The 20,466-nt window shown below is 49.6% G+C and overlaps 1 protein-coding gene across 1 annotated transcript in view; it reads left to right on the top strand.

Moving 5' to 3' along the window:
- Positions 1-6,447, top strand: part of GARS1 (glycyl-tRNA synthetase 1) — a 29,086-nt gene extending 22,639 nt beyond the window's left edge. The window contains exons 14-17 of the mRNA XM_055708773.1: positions 2,056-2,165; positions 3,511-3,604; positions 4,548-4,738; positions 6,100-6,447. Of these exons, the coding sequence (XP_055564748.1) occupies positions 2,056-2,165; positions 3,511-3,604; positions 4,548-4,738; positions 6,100-6,225 (521 nt within the window). The 3' untranslated portion in view covers positions 6,226-6,447. The remainder of the gene's footprint in view (positions 1-2,055; positions 2,166-3,510; positions 3,605-4,547; positions 4,739-6,099) is intronic.
- Positions 6,448-20,466: the final 14,019 nt, after the last annotated feature.

The raw sequence follows: 20,466 nt of genomic DNA, 5'->3' as shown, positions 1-20,466 counted from the left end.
GCAAGATGGGGCTAGAAGGTAACTTTCCAAAATGCATGGAATTAATTCCTCAAAGTCTTGTCTTTCCAGCCAGCTCTGTAAGTGCCTCACCCAATTTCGTTTGGGAAGTCTTTGACAGAGCTGGAGACTGGGGCAGATTTTTCCCCAATTCATACTGTAACTAGTGGATCATCCTGTCCTAGGTTGAGGATGTGATAAATGCTGCTGGGAAGGGGTAGAGCAACTTGTAGCGGGTGCAGAATATACTGGTTCCTGCAGCTGCTGAGCCTTTGAGATGTCCAGGTGTCTTTTCAGCCAGCATGTGCTGCTGCTGTGCCAGGCTTTACTTTGGTACAACTTCAAAGAACGAATCAGAGTTGGTAACTGTTAGAGACTGTACTATTGCTGGGGGCCAGCAAGCAGAACACCAATTGCTGATTTTCCTTTAAACTTCTATGTTTGGCAGTTTGGCTACTGTCTGCAAGCAGATGGCAAAGTTTATGGTTTCCCTCTGTCTTGTCTTGAAAACTGGTTTGTCAATGCACAAGTAAAACAAGACCATCCTCTTACTGTGCTCAACTTTTGGGGCCCCCAATATAAGGAGGACATGGACATGTTGGAGCGAGTCCAGAGGAGACCACGGAGATGCTCAGAGGGCTGGAGCCCCTCTGCTGTGCAGACAGGCTGGGAGAGCTGGGGCTGTTCAGCCTGGAGAAGGGAAGGCTCTGGGGAGACCTTAGTGCAGCCTCCCAGTACCTAAAGGGGCTGACAGGAAAGCTGGAGAGGGGCTTTTTACAAGGGCATGTAGCAACAGGACAAGGGGGAATGGCTTTAAACTGAAAGAGGGGAGATTTAGATGAGATATTAGGAAGAAATCCTTCCCTGTGAGGGCAGCAAGGCGCTGGCCCAGGCTGCCCAGAGCAGCTGTGGGTGCCCCAGCCCTGGCAGTGCCCAAGGCCAGGCTGGATGGGGCTGGGGGAAGGGGGCCCTGCCTGTGGCAGAGGGGTTGAAACTAGATGATTTTTAAGGTCCCTTCCAACCCAAACCATTTTATGTCACTGGGATTATTCTTTTGGAAGGTAAAGTCCCACCTTGGGTTAGGTGCTTAATTGAGGAGGATTGGCTCTCTAGGCACATAGAGCAGGAGGCAAGTCAGGATGCTACCCTTGATTTTCAAAAGCAGCTGATGCCTGTTTGGTGGTGTTTCTTCTCCAGTAGATAATCTGAGCTTTTTCTAAAAAGCTGTACTGTCTGAGCAGGGCAGCTGTCCACTGAGCTCCTTTCATACACAGAGGGGAGAAGGAGGAAAAAGCCTCTTTGACAGACATGTGGCAAGGATTGAAGAGAATGACGAGTATATAATAACATAGCACATCATGTCCTCTGAGAATTTTTGTGAACACTAGCTAGTTGATCCTCATTCTTTCCTACTCTCATAATATGTTGCAGTGGGATGGAGAATAGGGAGGGGGTAGCGGCATTGAAGCAGCTGAATGACTCAAGAATACATGGGGAGTCTTTGCTGAATTTGAGTTGGATCTGAAGCTCTCTGCTCAGGCTGCTAGATACTGAAGCTGGGTCTGTAGATTAAACCAGTGTGGGACAGGGACTGATCATTACCCTGCCATCATTCGGGCTGTTTAATTGCTAGCATATTTCCTGGCATGGTTTTGGTCTGTGCCAAATAGCACTCTCCCAGACAATGCCTGGACATAGCTTGTGGCTTGATGTGGAACTGGTACTGTTCCTGGTGAACAGTTCAGGTGAGGCTTTGCTGTTGTTAAATGGAAGAGGGTTTATCTGCATGGATGCAAGTTGTGCAGTGCTATTGGCTCTCAGGGCCAGAGCAGGGGCCCCGACTTGTTTTTTATAACTTAAATACATCCTATACCTGGACTAAGTCCAAATCTCTACTTCAGGTATTTGTATTTAGAGCAGAAGTGTTTAACCTTGTATTTCCATGTGCTCAGCTACAAGTAATCAGAACTTCTGAGCAGAAATGTAGCTTCAGTAAACACATCTTTTGTTGTGTATAGGTTCTTTTTTAATGGTGATGTGGGTTCTTTTGTGTTCCAGTGGAAGAAATCATTCCAAATGTAATTGAACCCTCATTTGGTATTGGGAGGATCATGTACACAGTGTTTGAACACACATTCCACATCCGGGAAGGAGACGAGCAGAGAACGGTGAGCTTTCCTGCGGCTGGGCCTCAGCTTAAACCAGCTGCAAGCATTTGCCTTTCCCTGACATCCAGGGAAAGGGCTAAAATAAGACGACTACACAATACAGAGTAGAGATGGGAAAACCCCGGTGGACTGTTGAATTGCTGGTTTTGCCAGCGTACGTGTCACTTATCCATGCAGACTGAGAGCATTCTGGGCTCTGTGTGTGTGTGAGGCGCTCACTGTATTCCTGGCAAGGGGGTGAGAAATTCCTCCTTCTGGATTCACGCTTGGCAATGTCCCATTGCTCAGAGAATGGCATCTCTTCAGTGATGATTTCCTTTCTCTCTGCTGCTTTTCCTGGAATCATACGTCTGTGCAGCAAGATGGACAATAGACTGTTTTCTCAGTCTCTCAGGAAATTCAACCTTCTCTGATTTTGGGCACCCCTAAAATCTTGGCTTGAAACTTTACTGTTTCTGAGGGAAGTGCATGTAACATGCAGAGCACCAGCCTGTTCCAGCCAGTGCCCAAACCGTGATGCTCTGCGCAATTGCTGGTAGCCCATGGGAAGCTGGCTGTAAACTTGATGCTGGTTCCTGTTCGTTGTGTCTGACTGCTAGACTGCGGTTGTAGAAAAGTAAAACAGCAGCACTCCTTAGCGTCTCTGGTTGCCACAGGACATGGTACGGTTATGGGGAGGGGGTGGGGGGACAGGGTTCAGGAACCCAGAGTTACGACACAGCTTTCAGTCACAAACTGCTCGTGAAGTCTAAAACATTGGACTTACCTTCCTCATACCCACTCACTTTCTCTCTGGCCTGGGCTGCTCTGTATTGTGGTACATCTCACCTACATTACTTCTGTACCCCTGCAGGCTTTGCTGATTGCCAGGAAAGGTGGTGTTGGGTTTTTCTCCCCCCCGCTTTTGGCACATTTTGCTGAGGGTCTGTGGAGGGTTCTGAAAACCTTTGAGCTGCATATGCTCCGTGCGTGTGCAGTCTCTGTGGGAAGCAAATGGAGTTTGGTTTAGACTGTGCATAAGACTAAATCTCCTGGAAAGTCCCCTCTAACCTTCGTTTTTCTGTCATTCCAATGAGGTTCACTTTCTAAAGGGAGGGCTCTGGTAGATCTCTTTTGGTGGGAAGTAATGTTTAGCTGTTGGGAGGGAAGGGGGAGCAGACAACAGCTGGAGAAAATTTTGCTTCAGTGGTGTGAGATGTTACTGCTGGGGCCCTGAATGCTAATGTCTTACAGAAGGCCAGTGACTCCACTGCCTCCAGCCTCAGTCAGAACTTACTCTCACCTCCTAAAAATCTGGCATAACCATTAAGCTTGTGTTTATTTGTGTTTTTTCTTTTTTCCTTAGTTCTTCAGCTTCCCAGCTGTGGTAGCACCATTCAAGTGCTCTGTTCTTCCTCTAAGCCAGAATCAGGAATTCATGCCTTTTGTCAAGGAATTATGTAAGTGTATTGAACACTGTGGGTCCAATGGGGATGTCCACTGGGAAGAGAGGTTTCTTCCTCCGTGCTATAGGGAGAAAATAGCATTGGGATTGTGTGGTGCTTGCATGTGCAAAGGGAGAGCCATTGAACTAAAACAGCTGAGTTGGCTGGTATCAGTCTGTGTTGGGTATCCATCAAAGTCTTTGGTCTAACCTCAAAAAACCACCTCCCTGCCCTTCCCTGTGTTGGTTTCCTGTGTAAAAAAACATTTTTTTTCTTTATGTGTCAAAAAAATGTCTTTCCCACTGTTTAGAGAAGCTGTCAGGAGCAGTGGGGTTTTGGTTTTGGGTTTTATTTGTATGGGGTTTTTTTTGTTTCATTTTTTGATTTATTTTTTTTTTTCTGAATGTTCTTTCTTCGCTCTTGTTGGCTAGCTAATTTATTGAATCGGTCCCAGAGCTGCTGAGCTTCCAGGCATTCTGTCAAAATGTGCACTGGTGCCATCTAAAAGTGAATACGTGAAGGATAGGAATGTAGCCTGCATGTCAGACAGTGCCTTTTGCTGTCAGCATCAGTTCTGCTCAGGACCTTGGTCCCCGTGCTGGACATGCCCCTGCACACATGTAAGGCTGGTGTGTTTTTGAGTTAAAGCAGAGTTGTGGGACTGTAATAACAGGTTGAAGAAGTTGGTGACTTTGATTTGTGGGTGAGAGCTGAGTGATGCGATGTGGAGGCTTGTGAGAGTAGCAGTGTACCTGTGGTTTGGGTTTGAGCTTGTAGTCTTGGCAGGGACTGGAACATTGGAACTTCTGTCAAAATAAAAATGACAGCCTGTGATGCTGCTTGAAACCAGGATGCAGGACACATGGTGCCTGAGGATATGGGAGGCCTTTGCTAGGATCATGGTGCCTGCTGAGTATGTAACTAGTCCTGGTGATCCCCCCTTCTCTGCTTCTTGCAGCTGAAGCACTCACCAGGAATGGCATCTCTCACAAGGTGGACGATTCCTCTGGATCCATCGGCCGGCGCTATGCCAGGACTGATGAGATTGGCGTGGCCTTTGGGATCACGATCGACTTTGACACTGTTAACCGGACACCTCACACCGCCACCCTAAGAGACCGTGACTCGATGCGCCAGATCCGAGCCGAGGTAAAGGGCAGGCAGACGCATTCGGCTGCTGACTTAGGGGCTGGGGGAGAGTGTTAGCTGCTGACTCTGGTCTGTGCGGGAGCTGCCTCCGGCTCTTGTAGGCAATTCAGCTATTCTGAGAAATCCCTAGGGAAGAGATAATGGTTAAACAGATGATGCTGGCCCTGCTGCTAAAATGAGACTTTTTGGGTTTTTTTCTTAGATGCAGAGGGTGTTGATCTTACTTGAAAGCCATGCCTTGCACTGATTGCACTGTTCTTTAGAGTGCCTCTTTCCAAGTGAAGGCTGCTGAGTAAATGCATTTGCTGGGTTGTCTGGCTTTCAAAAGCAGGGCTTCTCTGAATCCAGAGGCACCAAAAGGCAGAAGATCTTTGCCTGATACAGACTGGCTGATGGAGCACAGCTCAGGCATAACGCCTTAAAGCTTGCTTCCTGCCGCTGTTGCTTACACAGCACTGGAGAAGCTGGTGAAGTGTTGCCCAAAAGCCACGCCTGCCCTAAGCATGCTCTGCTAGTATGGCCACGATAGAGTCTGGAATAGCAAACCTCCCTATGGTGGTGTCATTGCCTACGAGCAAAACCTGCTCAGAGCTCTGGACGTGCAGTCTCGGCGCCTCTGTCACGCTCTTCCCTCCCTGGCCCCCACCAGGAACGCGGTTTGGCTCCTGCAGGAGGAGGGCTTAGGGCTCATCTGCAAGGCTGAGCTGTTACAGCTCTGCTCTGCGCTGCACAAAAGCACCTGTACTGCTTGGGGCTGCCGAGCTGGCTGTGGGTTTGGTGCAGTGTAACAAGTAGTGCCAGTTCCTCAGGGCACCCATCTGTCTCTGTATCACCTGGATGACCTCTCGCTGCCGAGCAGCAGAGATGAGACTTTGTTATCCTTAAATTTCTGCAGATTGGCTAGTTTCTCTGGCTGATCCTTTGTACCATAACAGTGTGCTATGGGAAGCAAAGAAAAGGCAACCGGCGGCTTCTTTTGGGCTGGTCTTACAGTAAATAGAGCCTGGCTAAAGCCTGGCTTACAGCATCTTTTGGATGTGTGTGTTGTTTTGTTTCCCTTCTAAAACTGTAGCGTAACACTACCAGCGATGAACCTTGCTGTGGTCCACCACAGTGACAATTGCATTCTCCTCGTGGGTCACCCTGAATAACTGAGCAGTCTTTGCTGAGATGCCACAGACTGTGTTATAAGATATCCTCCTAGTTAATGTTTTTTTCTCCCCAAAAATGATTTTGCAGGAAGGCATCTTGCATCTGTTCTGTTGCTGATCTAAAAATTACCCCTATTGACCAAGTATCCAACAGAGCAGCTTGGTTCTGATGACTTTATCTCTCATATGTCTTTGTGACTTTGCCTGCAGATCTCTGAACTTCCTGCTATCCTTCGTGACCTGGCAAACGGTTATCTAACCTGGGCTGACGTTGAGGCTAAGTATCCACAATTTGAGGGACAAGAGACTGGCAAAAAGGACACAATAGAGGAATAAAGAAAAGGACCTGAAGTAAAATCCTGTCAAATGTCCACTTTTTACTGTTCATGTTAATATGAAATAAACTTATCAAGTATTATTCAAAGCTGCATTGTTTGTGCACACAGGGACTATTTGTTTTTGGGTTTTTTTCCTCAATTGCTGCCTGAATTTAACTTTAAAAAATGAAATAATTGCAGTCCAAGTTAAAGGTGTTACGAATAAAAACGCTATTATGTATGCCTGCTGCTCTGTGTTCATGCAGCCTTGTACTTTCTTCAGAAATGTCTCTCTTTCTTTTTTTCCACTCCTGCTTACAGGTTTATTTCAGCCCCTAAAGAGGGCAGGGACCATACACCCTTTCATCTGAATTCAGGTCACCTTGGACTCTTGTACAAGACAGTACGAGTGGCTTGGCCTCGTGTTTATGGAGGGATGATCAAGGTGTCGGTCTGCCTTTCACCATTGCAGTGCTGTGAGCAGCTGCCTTAAGAGATAGGTGCAGTGATTTTGTTTGGCTGCAGGTGTTTAATACCAGTTTCTGCGGAACTGGGACCATTTGCATGCAGGGGAACAGAGTGGGGGCATGGAAAATCCTGTTCCAGTTCCTGCTCTTGTGGGGCATGGCTGGTTTGTGTGGCTGAGGGAGCGAGCAGCTAGGAGCGTGGAGAGTAGGAGCACTGGCAGGGATGCTCTTTCATTAAATGTCTTCTGGCAGCAAGGACAGCAACCAGAGGCTGCCCTAAACAGGTGGGAAAAGAGCCAGGCACCCTCTGACTTCCCCAGGTGCTGTCAGTGCCTTGCTGCAGCTGGAGGTGGGAATGGCACCTTGGCATTCCTGGAGCACTAATCCCAGTCTGACCCGGACCAGTTTGGAGGGGCCTCACCTCTCCTTGTGTTTCAGGCTGTTGTCCCACTGGGAAGCAGAGGGGCAATTGTTTTGTCTCCTCCCATGGCATTTCTCAGCTGTCCTCCAGCCCTTGGAGGGGGGCTCTGGTACCACCGTCACAGGGATTTCTATCCCTGGGCTAGAAACCTCTCCTTCAGAGGGTAGGGAAGCGTTCTCCTCCAAGCTTTTATTTGGGGTTGAAAACACTCATTTAAAGACAGGTTAGAAAATGCGATCCCTGGCACTGTACTGGGTGTAGCTGGCTGGAGATCTGTGAGGAGAGGCGGTGTGTTGGGCTGGGAGGGCAGGCGCTGGGCAGCTTCCAGGAGCCCTGGCAGCAGTTAGGGCTTTGCGCTGTGGGCTCTCCCTGCCGCGTGCGGGTGGCTGGTTTCCCGGTGTGACTCTTCCAGGGCTCTGTTATTGTTCCTGCCATTGTCACATGGCTGCAGGGGAAGCCAGGCTGGAAATTGTTGCAGTGGCTGGGTCTTTTGCAGGTTTGCAAGAGCTCTCTTTAAATGTGACCGCAGACAATGCTGTGCAGTGAAATCAAATGATAACCTGAGACTTTAGCCAAAGTTATAGTTAATGCTAAATTCCTCTGAACCACAGAGCCTTAGATATGAAATACATTGGAAGTTCTAGGGAGGCTCTGATCTGATGCCCTAAAAAATTCCTCAAATTCCCAGTGGGGAGAAGCAAAGCTGGTGTTTCAATGGGAAGACCCTGAGCGGTGCAGCTGGAGGTTGCGATTTACCTGCCTGCCCTTACCCGTCTGTCCCTGATAACTAAATCTGAGGGTGGACACAACCTTTCTTCAGCCCTGGTGGAAATGAGGCATCTGCTGCCGCTGGCTCTGTCCACCGCAGGTGCATAAACCTGCTCCAGGAGGCTTTAGCTGTGTTAGAGCCTGGCATAAGCAGGTCTGATGCTCAGCAAGAAAAGGCTTTAAAAAACAGGGATGCAGAAGAGGATGCTTGAAAACGTCAATAGATTTGTGTGACTGCAAGCTCCTTTCTCTGTGCTAGCAGCTGATAGTTTCTGCAGACTGACAAACTAATTAGTGAATACTTTGAGTAATTTCCTTTAGTTTTAGCTTAACTTCTGCAGAAGCAGATGGACCCAGGGGCATTGGAGATGCAGGCACGGAGGGTGAGGGTTTCACCATGCCCATAAATCATTGTGCTGCTGATTTCATTTTGTTTTGCTGGGCTTGGCTGCATGAATTTGTCCTGGTGGTGACAGCAGACATGTAGTCACCACTTTTGATCATCTTTTTCCTCTTCAGACTGCATCCTTGAGTGAAACTGCGGTTTTATGGATCTGTCTTGCACTTGAAAGAGGAACAAGACCTGGAGTAAGGCAAATGCACTGGGGTGTTTCTTTAGCCTGGGGCTGCTCCAAGTACCTGCAACGGGTGAGCTGTGGAGCTGTGTGCCTGTGGGACCCTGCTAGGAGGCTTTCCTAGCCTCAGTTTCCCCTGTGCTGGGGTGAGGGAGGGTCATCGTCTTTGGCAAATGATCCAAGATGCACAGAGCTAATATAATAACTTAAGCCTGGTTATTAATTTGAAACACGGACTAAAGTCGAGATGCCTGCATGCCGGGTGCTCCGCAAGCCCAGCCAGTGCCCACAGGCAGGGAGAGGAGTACAGGTGGGTAGGCAGGGCTTTCCAAAGCCATCGGTGCTTTGGGGTGTCCCCACTTCCAAGGATCCGAGTGGACCTTGCAATGACTTGGGTTTTGAGCTAGATCGAAGGACCTTCCTGCAGCCCAGCAGGTGTCGGACCCGTCGGACCCGGTCACTCCAGCTGCTCCCGCTGCCCATTGTTGCCCTCTGAGTAGTGGCTGGAAAGTCAGGTCATCTCTTCATCCATCTCCTCAGCCCCTGCTGCTGGGTGTGCTTGAAAAAGGTAATTAAGCACCGCCAGGCTGCCAACAAATGCAGCAGCACTATATCCTTAATTTAAGAACAGGTACAAGTTTGCAGCTATGAGTGGACAAGCCACCAGGGAACTAATTAGACAGCAAATTGTGTCTTGGCATCACTGCTTGGCCTTCAAGGAGGAGTGTTAGCCCAGGATGCAGGTAAGCCCCGCGTGTGGTTTGTAGTTAAAAACCTTGTTATTTTAGAATACAAACAAGCCCCGGAACCAGCTGCCCTGCGTTAAAGACCCTCAAGCGGAGACCGACCAACGCTAGCCACAAGCGAGGTGCTCCTGCCATTGCAGAGGGCAAGGGATGGGGATGATTTTGGAGGAGGTGGAATCTGGAGCCCTGCCAGCGGGGTGCTGATGGTGGCTGCCCAGCCCTGCCTGGGCAAGCTGAGCTGCTCATCCTCTTCTTAGCTCCCAGCCTGTGTCACTGGGAAACGTGGCTGGCTGAACACGTGTGTTCTTGTCCTGACTAATACGCACATGGTCTGCAAAAAGGTGCTTGCTCACCTGTGTATTTAGCAAACAAATAAAAAGGTGGGGACATGTCTGAGGACATAATTAACAATTTTAGGGCAGTCCTCAGCAGGACAGTGCAGGTGTTACCTGCTGCTCCAGCAGTGTAAAGCAGCAATTTGCCAGGCTTTAGTGGTGTGCTGATCGCTGGCTCCTGGGTGCTGCACCCATCAGCTGGTGGGTACTGAAAAACTGGGTGCTGTGACTTTGACCGGCACTCGATCAGGTAGCGATCTTCAAAATCCTTCAAAGGGAGCTGCAAAAAGTAGCTCAGAAGAGGCTGTTTCATGCCACTCTGCTTAAATTGGCCGCCGGGAGGGCTCTGCCCTTTGCTGCTGGTGCTCAGGCACCGAGGAGCTGAGCAGGATGCGCCCTTCAGCGACCGGCTCCTGCTTCCCAGAAGAGGGTGCTGTCAGGCAGAGAATAGCAAGGAAGGAATTTAGACGTTGACACCGTAGGCTTTATTTTTAACTCTTCCTCGTGTGTCGGTTGTGCTGCAGCCCTGGACCTCCAGGTCTGTGTTGCTCTGATGCTCTTTGTTCCTTCAATGGCTGAAAATGTTGTTGCAGCCCGGATTTTAATGCAAGCGAGACAACAATCAGTAGAAAGTCTTAGAAGCGTAGTTCGTAGCAGTTCCTCTTCAGGGGAGCACATAGCTTAAGTGCAGTTTGGATCCCCCTGCCAAGAGCTTATGGAGCTGGGGCGGGAGGGGGTGGCGGGGGGATCCATCTGATTAAATGCAATTATTTACTGTGTGGGTGGCTGTAGCCTCTGGGGCAGCCTCAGCTGTCAGCAGAATCTGGGGCCTGATTTTTTTCAGTCTTAAGTGGGCATTGGGAAGAAGCATCGTGAAACTGCTGGTTTTGCTCCAGGGATGGAGGGGGACATGGGGGAGGGGAGCACAGCCAGTGGTATGGCCCTCACCTAGCCCACGTGTTGCAAAAATCCCCCTGCTAAAAAAAAAAAAATGCTGAAGGTGACAGGCTTGTCCTAACAAAGATGGCTCCAACAGACGTACTTTGGAAATTCAGCTTAAACCTTGATTCCTATCTTTGCCGTGACCTGCAATTCACCTCCTGTGCTGGATAGGCAGAGTTTAGTATTTATAAGTGGGAGCTGCTGAACCTCAATCTAACTCTGCATCACTCTGCCACACTCATTTCCATGTTCCTATCTGAGTTCCTATCACGTAACGCTCCGCTTTCTGCTGTAATATGCAGCTATCTCCCCTGCAAGAGGATGGGAGAACATTGCTCCTTCATTTCATAAAGCTACGAAAAATGAAAAGGACTGGCAAAGCCCATCCGTCTTTCCTAAGTAATACCTCAGCTCACATCGTCAGGGCTCTAGCTGTGGATTCAGACAGTATTTAGGGTCACCCCCACTTTTAGGAAGTATAAGAAGAAAGGTTCATTTCTCTTCTAATACAAGAAGTGGTGAATAAGCAATAAAATTAGCAAATTAGCAAAAATTTGAAATAGGTCCTTGGAGGAAAGGTCACCGTGTATTTGTGCTGTTCTTCCTCTCCTTGGTTTACATCGCCTGGTGGCTGCTGGCTGGTCTGTGAAGGCTCGGAGGTGTGGGCAGAACCAGAGTGGAATCAGTTGTTTTCCCAAGGGGCAGCACACAAATCAGCCCCCACAGGCTAAATCCATCTCTGCCAGCCCTTAGCTGGTACGGTGCTAAGGGCCAATTGATCCGTAATCGGGTTAATCAGGCACTGCTTGAGAGCAGGACACGGCCTCTTCCTTTAAAAATTGATGTGAAATGCAGCTGCTTTGCAGCAAGAAAAGTGAGAGACAGCACCTATTCCCAAAAAGCCAAAGGAAAGAAAGCTTGTCAGCGACTGTCCTTTCCAGTTTTCACATTGCGGTCAGAGCAAAGCTCTGCTCTTTCTTCAAAGGCTTCACGTTAGTGGAAGGGGTATGTAATTGAGATGTGTTGTTACAGCAACTGAACAGGAGCCCGAGAATCAGAATTCCTAATCCTCTCCCAGGTAAATGATTCCATGTTTCTGAGCTTTGGTTTCCACCAGTGTTAGGTGGTGGAAATCTCACCTTTATAATCGCCTTTAGGGCTGGTTATGCTGGTGGGTATTTGCCACCCTCCCACTAGCCCCAGCACGTCCTGGCTGAGATCCCGTGCCAGTCTGTGCCCATCCAGCAGGCAGTTCCCAATTGCATTGTTCTCAGAAGACATAAAAGATGAGCAGAGGTCTCATTCCTCCCTTTGCTAACTGTTCCCTCTCTGATTAGGGGCCCTTCAGTAATTTTCCAAATCCCACGACGCCATTTGCAAAAATATAATGATGAAAAGAAAAGCCCACGATTGAATTTTCTGCCTCTTGGGGGAAATCAGATATGAAATAATAAATATATATTATATCCTCCAGGCAAAACCCTGCTGGTCACTAATACCTACAGATTAATTGTACTAATCTGGTGTGATCAAGGGGAGGTGGTTGGCTACTTGGCACTATTTTGGTCCCTTGCTTATGAAACTCCATCTCTGTGTTTGAAAGAAAAGTCTTTACATAACCGTAATCACTCAGATAAGAAAAGGACTAAACTGTCCCGAAACATTTTATCTTCTGCACAGATGCTGCCTATGAATTTTGACTTGATTAAATAACATGGCAACATAATATTTTGTTCTGAATAACAAATGTCCCTCTGTGGGAGGGAAGGAGCAAGTCTGCTCTGTCAATCGGCTGTTTGGCACAAACAGAAATGGGGATTGATGGAGGCTGGAGGATGCAGCAATTCACCCAGTTGGTGAGAGTTACTGGGAAAATAGCTAAGGGACGCTGGAAAGAAATATCCCATTGTGTCACTGAATGGCCTGTGACACATTTGGTTCAGAGAGGTCCCCAGGTGCCATCACAAATCCCAAAGCAAAGTTCGGGTCTGGGGCAAACCCAGGAAGGGGGGTGCCTGCAGAGCAGCACCTTAGCTGGGCACCCCAGCCGGGGGTTTGTTACATGACAGTGGTTTGTATCTTGTCTACTTCCCGCTTCTTAAAAATGGGTTTTCTCCTGTCCCAGGAAGCATGGCACTGGGCTGGCATGAGGAAGGGTTTTAGGGTGCTTGTGATGCCAGGTGTGAACGCGAACAAGAGAGGTTTCGTTCTCGTGTCCTGCCCTGCTGCTCGTTCCCCCTGAGGAGCTCCCATTTGCAAAGCTGTGATCACCAGCAAACGGCAATGACGTGAGCAGGAGACAGCCAGGACGCAGCAGACCCTTGGAGACAAAATGTCTCATCTGTCACCGTCTTCATCTGTATTTTGCTGTGTTTAGGACTGATTTTTGAGGAATGATTTACACCAAAAATGAGTAAGGACTGTGCATGTGATTTTCCAACTGTTTATAGAGACACTTGGAAAGATAAGTTCCTTCTCAGTGGTTCCGATAGCAAAACCTCAGTCTCACACAATCCCCCCTTCAGACCTGCCATGGGATGAGGGCTTGAATCGAGATGAGGGTGCTGGTGTCCTGGTGCCAGGTGGATGCTTCCATCCCAAGCTCTCCATTCCCCCACCTCCATCCCACTTTGGATGAGTTGAAGCCAACGGCACTGAAGCAAACCTTTTTTTTATTATTATTATTAATTTCAGCTTTTTATTAGAAAAATAGAGGCAAACTATCTGCAAATCAGGAAATACAGACAAAATCTAGGGGAAAGAGGTGAATCTCATAGCTGGAGGTTCCTATCCAGTAAAAGTGTGCTCAGACGTGATACTATTAGAAAGAAGGACAATTGCAAAATGTATTTACTTTTTTCTTTGTAAAAAGAAACGTAGGGAAGACCAGCACATAGCATTGGTTTGTATGTTAATATTTCAGTGGGTGTTCACAACTCCTGCTAGTTCCTCCACCTCCTGCACAGCCAGTAAATAAAAAGAAAGTCATAAAAAATGGCAGTGCTGGGTTAACGGTTGGACTCGATGATCTTACAGGTCTTCTCCAACCTAAATGATTCTATGAAAAAAGATACCTGGGAAATAATTATCTCCCTCTGTGGATTATACCAACCTTTCCACACCCTTTGTACCAGCTCGCTCCCTCGGGAAGCCACACGCAGCCGGGACTGTTTGCAGGCGGAGCTCCACCAGCACAGCGCGTCGTTAAGGGCTGGGATGCTTTCGCATCAGAGGCATCTGTAGTGCTGACTCCGTGTGCTACACGGAGTTATGTCTAATAACTCCTGGCCATTGCAGCCTGTGTCCCTATGGCCTCTGCTCTTTTCCCAAATAGACTGGCTGCTGTGGGCTAAAACCACCATGAACTGATGGGGATGTCTTGCCCTGAGCCCAGCTCCCCATTGCAGCCTGTGGAGATGTAGCCAGTAGAAGTCCCAGCGTCTCACCCCAGGGTGGACATCTAAACAGGGCAGAAAGATCACTTTCTCCATCTTCCTCTTTCCTTTGCTTTTAAACAGGGGATGACCAGCTCAGATGTTTACATCTGTGCTGTAGAGACATGGATTCAGGTAAGATAAAGCCAGCCCCAGAGAGCATGGTGGACCCACAACCACTGAGATAGGGAAAATTATATATATTCCTAATTAGTTTTATTTTCCTACTTGACATTGGGAAGATCTGCAGGTGGCAGACTTTGTTAGACTGAAAATTCATCTTCATTCACCCCATGGTAGTCAAACTTTTCTAGAAAGCTGATGGAAAACTGCCCAACCACAACTCATAAACACAGAGCTGCTCCTCTTCCCCAAAGGAGGGTCCAACTGGGCCATGCTTGTGCTCTGCTATCTGTCCTCATGGGTCTTGTTTGCAAGATGCTTAGGCAAAGCTTTTTCTTCGTGTATCCATGCTCCAGCGATGTGATTTGTTACTCAGCACTCGTAATCCCCCTGGCTGGGAAAGCAGTCACCTCATCAGGGCAGAAGTTTTGCCACATGCTGTGTGTGGCCACTTTCCGATCATCCCCAGCTCCAGTTTGTTTGTGCAGCAGGGTTATTACCCAGACATAATGTGAGTTAAAGAAATCAGGATGAGTTAGAAAAGGCTGACTGGATAATTTATTCCTTGCTGTCATTTAATTCCTGAGAGAAGATGCCCAAACAAGGGACAAGGAGGGGGCAACAAGTCAGCAAGGGCTGAGCCTGCACGTCAGCTTGCTGTGTCTTTAGCTTGCAGAAATAGGGCAGAGCTGTGCAAAGATTACAGGAGCAAGAACATCTTGCACAAAAAAGCAAACTAAAAAGAATACAAAGCTTTCAGGAAGCAGCAGTCTTCCACCATGGCCTGTTTTCCAGAGAATGATTTAGTTCCCTGCTTTTCATGTAATAGTTTAGTGTGCTATAGTCACAGTCTGTTAGCAGTCTACCTATTTAGGGCTGATGAATTTACTGCCAGCAAAACAAATAAAGGGAAAAAAACCCCCACGATTAAAAGAACAGAAACGCTGGAGGGAATCTTCAAAATCAAACAGATCTACTGGGGGGAAAAAAAGAATATAATGAAAACAGTCCTTAATTTTGTGTAACTATCCATTTGGCTTGGCTGGTGACAATGCGGGGTCTGAAGATAAGCTGGCCCAGCTTTTTCAAGCTGATAGTGGTGTATCAATCCTTCCTTCGGCTCCTGCCATTGCTTTGTAGCATCGCAGCTCTTTGCTGTAGTTAATGGCAGGATATTAATTTAATGCAGAGGACATGGAGCAGCAGGGCTGCACCGGGGGATGGAGCGCAGGGCGCACACCAAATCCAGCGACGGGGAGTGCTGCTGAGAGCACAGAGGGGATCACTTCATCCCAGGCAATTTTAATGGGGGGGGGCTGCTTGAGCTCCAAAGGCATGCGCAGGTACTGGAAGCTGGCAGTGTATGGACATGGTGTTGTGCCTTGCCACCTTTGTGCAACCTCGAAGGCAAAATGTGGTGGCTAAAGAGGGAGCAGGAGGGTGGAGGGTGCTGCTCTGGGCATGGGGAGAACCTGGCCCTGGGGAGTGGGTGGTGAACCCCCTTCTTCCTGTCGCTGAAGTGAGGGATGCAAAAGCAACTGAACCCCCTGGTCAAGTCAGAAGTGGCACTTTAAGTGATTGCCCAGCAAAGCCTTTCCTTCTTCTCCCCCAAAACCACTCTGAACAGCAAGTTGGCTTGGCCAGGTGGCCTTGGAGGTGGCCTCCATGTCACTAAGCTGTGTCAGAGGGGTCCTATGGGATAGCACAGCTCACAGAGCCACAGTCTCTATACCAGATGTGGGGATGCTCATCCCCACCTGTGGTGGGAACAGCCTCTGCTGACCCTCCACTCGGCCCAGGTTGGTGGGGTTCTGGGAACAACCTAACACCTCCTTTTCTTGGCAAAGCAATTAAACGCACCTTTTCCTGGTGCCACACTGTGGTCACGACTGCAGATGTGTGACACAGAGGACAGTTGTAGAGGGTTTCTCTGTACCTCAGCATGGCACAGACCGGTGGGCTTCAGGTTTGGGAACCACATCTTGGCATTGCAACTGAGCATGTGGTGCAAGAGACAGGTCTGGCAGCCTCCGAAATGCTGCTCTGAAACTGTGGCTGTGCAACCCTCAGCTCCGTAATAACGTTGCCCAGGGATTATCCTGCACAATCAACCCATGCATGATGGTATTTTAAACTAGGAGAAATGATATCTTCATGTAAACCCCGTGTTAGCTCCCAGCCAGGGCTCTTAGTCTGGCTTTGCAACCCTGTGACGTGTGGGTGGGTGTTTGCCCTCCACGAGGAGCATTGCTGACCTTGGTGGCCCCTCCCCAGGTGCCCGTCCCCAAGTCCTTTGGCCATGACATCCTCCCTTATTTCTGGCTGCAGTTTTTGCACAGTAGCAGACCCCATGCTGCTCCACGTGTCTGCAGGGACAGCTGGTGCTGGTGTCAGCTGCTGGAAGGCTAGTGACCAACAGTGGTCTGCTCTGACTCCTGCCAGGAATTTGGTGATGGCAAGCCTCAGAATGTTTGGTGAGATTTTTGGTCCTTAAAGCTCCAGCTCTTGGAGTCATGTGAATATATCCAAAATCACAGATTTCATTTACTTGCTTTAAAAAAACCAAGGTTGTTAGCCCTCCTGTTAGCAAAAAAAAATAATTAAAAAACCCAACAACCCCAAACCCAACGCTTTTGAAATGAGGACTCTTATATAAGATATAAAAAAATAAGAAAAAAAAAAAAGTATTTATATCCCTCCCTCGCCCCCAGATTTCACATTGTGTCAGCCAGTTCTGACTGAGGTTTGACTCAGGGTTTGCTGTGCACTGAAGTCCAGTTCCTCCCAGGTTTCCCACTCCTGGCCGGCCCCCACCAAATACTGTGAGATGTTCCCAGAGGGCCAGTTCCCACGGGACTGTGGACCTTGGTGATGGACACAGCATCCCCATCCCAAAGTGAGCAGGCATCAGCCCTTTCCTCCCTGAGTGCTTGATCCTTGCCATCATGGACCGTAGGACCTCACAGTCATCATCATCATCCTCTGTCTTCACCATGATGATGGAGCTGCTGTGGCCACCCACTGGCTCTGGTGGCACACAACCAGTCACCAGGTCTTCAGAGGGCTCCTCTCCTTCACCAGGAGGGTTTTGCTTCTTGAGGCGGTTCCTCTGGTGCCTCTTCAAATGACCAATGGTGGTGTAACTTCACCCACAGTTGGAGCAGATAAACAGGCTTGTCACCTTTGTGGATCTGGCGGTGCACAATGAGCTGCAACTTCTGGGTGAAGTTCTTCCCATGGTCCAGGCACTTGTACAGCTGCTCACCTGTGTGGATCTTCTGGTGCTCCTTGAGTTGTGATTTGGTGATGAACCTCTTGCTGCAGTCAGGGCGGGGGAATGGTCTCTCACCCATGTGAGTCCAGAGGTGCTTGGTGACGCCCATCTTCATCTCGAAGCTCTTCCCATGCGTGGTGCAGGCATGGGGCTCCTTCCTTCTTTCAGGATCACTCTTTGTGCTGTGCTTGCTACGGCCTTCCTCTTTGACCACCCATCCAGCTTGGGTGGCTTCTTGGTCATGTAGCTTTCCAGCCTGGTCAGCATCACCCTCCTCACAGCCTTCAGCCTCTGTCTCCTCCTTATGGGATTTCTGGTGGGTCACCAGGATGCCCTTGTGCTTAGAACTGTCCCCACAAATCATGCAAGTGTATGACTTCTCCTGAGAATGGCTGAGAAAATTCTCTACCTCCAGGAGCTCCAGCTTCATCATGACTGGCTGCTCCATCACCTGGTTCTTCAGAGGTGGGGGCCTGGGTGGTGTTCACTAGGAAAGGCATCACTGGGAGTCCTCCTGGCCATTGCCACCAGCTTTCCCTGCCTGCTAGGGCTGCTGAGAAGTAGCAGCCATAGGAAAGTGCCAGCACTGGTCTGAGTTACTCTTCTGTAGATGAAAGCCTATGTTTTCCTTCATGAGGGCTGAACCTGAAAAGAAACCAACCAGGTGTTATTGCCAAGGCCAACAGGAAAAAAAGAAAGCAACAAACAAATCACTTTTAGTGTGGTAAGCTGTCATGTGGAAAACAAAATCAGAAATAAAAGCCCAGCTAAGTTTAGTTAATTCTAGTAAGACCAAAGGCCAAGAGACTGTAAAATCTAGGAAGGGATTGAAGGGGTTTGCTGGAGATGCCTGGCACAGGCTGGAGTTTCTCCACATCTCCAGGCACTCATGACAAGAAACTGGTGGTTTAGGGGGGCTCTTCCTACTGTGCTTGTCTCTGAGCACAAACCAACACTACTTCTCCTTCAGAGAGGTAGTAAAGTTTGGTGGTCATAACCATCAAGGACCAACTCATGGTCATCAGCACCTCTAGAATCAAACCCATCTTGGTGAGGTGTGCACCCAGACCCGTTTCTGAAGGATCTGTGGGGTGGTGTGATCCCTGCTCTGAGCTAGGATGACCAGACCCAGGGCTGGGGCCATGGCCAGGGCCAGATACATCCCATGTGAAGAGTGGTCACTGAGATCATCTGCACCACTGGCAGAGAGGGACCTTCTGGGACCATGAGGGGAAATGCTGAGGATGAGCAAGCAGCTGCTTGTCTCTGGGACAGATCATGTTGTGGTCCCCGGACTCCAGACAGTACCAAAATCTCACATCTGTGAAACAGAACCTCCCAGGCACTGCCTGAGGCTCACCTGGCTGTGTGAACCCTGTGGGGCTCCCGTCCCTTGGCAGGTGCCCCTTTGTTTCTCTAGAGGCTTTGTGCCTTGTCCAGCTCAGTGAGAAGACAGGGACATCTGGGTCACAGCTGCAGCCCAACAGGCTGGAGGCAGAAGTGAAACCCACACCGATGTCCTCAGTTCCCCATGCAGCACCAGGGCAGGCACCAGAGCCTGTGCAAGGCTGCTGGGGCTGGTGGCCAGGAAGACATCTGAGCAGACACAGAGATCCTCCTGGTGTCTAGGATGACAGCAAGGACTCAACACCTTCCCTTGTTCCCTCACCCTGTGGACTGCTGATGGTCCAGCTTTGCCTTGGTGTCAGCTTCAATTTGCAGGCTGTCACGCCTGACCCGTGAAGGGTGCAGCCACAACCCCACCAGCATCATCGACCCAACTCCATGGAATGTCCAAGCTGAAGAAGCAGCCCATTTGCCATAGACGTTCTTCATGGGAGAACCAGCACCAAACTGCCCTGTGAATTTATCTAGGTCAGCTCCTGGAGAGGGGTCCCTGATGGTGATTCAGCCAGCCAAAACTCTCTCCTTCCCTGTTCCTTGACTCCCAAGTGCCCCAAAAGTGATGAGGCATCCTGAGAAGCCCCTGCCCAGCCTCTCAGCTAGGCAAAGGGGACCCTGGTCCAGCCAACCCCGCAGGCATCCAGGACATTTACGGCATCTCTGCTCCTTTCTCACCAAGAGAAAGGATGGGTGTTGGGTGAGATGTTCTCCAGGGACCTTTCAGTTAGGCTGAGGAATGAAGGTTGCTCTTCCTGTTTTGGCGACCAACTGTTCTGAGCCCAAAGATGACTCCAGGCAAACTTTTCTCTCTGGCTGTTCCGTGGGCTGTGCTGTTTTTCCCAGAGGTGGCTGCATGTCACCTCAGCTGCCTTAATTTCTCTTGTGAAACACATGAACAGCAGCAACTCCCCAGCTGTGGCTCCTGCTCCTTTGGCTGGGAGCAGCCAGCTCACACAGGCACGGCTCCTCCTGGGGAGGCAGAGGCTGGATCTATTAACTTGTTCCCACCCCTGAAAGCACTTGTCACACAGATGCCTCCGAAGCATTGCTGTTAGGCAGATTTTAAAGGATGGATGCCCCTTCCCGTGTTATTGTGTTGCTGTTCCTGCTCCCTGCGCCCCATGCTTCCCACGCCGAGCAGGACCAGCTGTGTCCCTGACTCCATTGGTCACCCCCAGCCAGGGGAGCAAGCCAGATCTCTCAGGCAGGGTCCAGCCTGAGAAAGACAAGCAAGGGGATTTATCCCAGCCGGGGCAGTTTGCTCCACCACAGCCAACTTTGACAAACACTCTGGCTTCGCAGTGGTGACCCCAAGTTCCAGAGATGTCCTGCTGCTGCCCTGGGATGCTGCGGGACTCGTGCAGCACTACAGAGGGGGTCAGCCCTCAGCATCCCATCCTGGCTTTACTGACCTGTCTCCCATCTCCCTCAGCAGCACGCAGGTTTGGAAGCATCCAAGTGTCGTTGGCCAGATTTTCTTATTTCTACCCACTTTGAGCTCTTCATCACCTCCCAGCTACTTCATTCATGCCTGCTGGTGTGGACTCACAGGAAGTCTGCGTGGGTGATGTACAAACTACCGGGGGAGGAGAGACAGAGGAGCTGGGTCAGGCAGAGAAGGGGCTTGTAATAGAAAACAGCAGCCCTAAAACCTCTTGGGCGTGGGTGGGGGGATCCCGAGCCAGTGCCGCCCCGGTGCCCCCCCGGCTGCCCAGCTCCTGGTCCCGCAGAGGCGCTGCCTGGGCTGCAGGCTCCTGGGCGCTGTAGTCCT

Source organism: Falco cherrug, chromosome 4, assembly GCF_023634085.1.
Source record: "Falco cherrug isolate bFalChe1 chromosome 4, bFalChe1.pri, whole genome shotgun sequence".
Taxonomy (NCBI): domain Eukaryota; kingdom Metazoa; phylum Chordata; class Aves; order Falconiformes; family Falconidae; genus Falco; species Falco cherrug.
The sequence above is the reverse complement of the archived record's forward strand: the minus strand, read 5'-3'. Positions and strand labels throughout refer to the sequence as shown.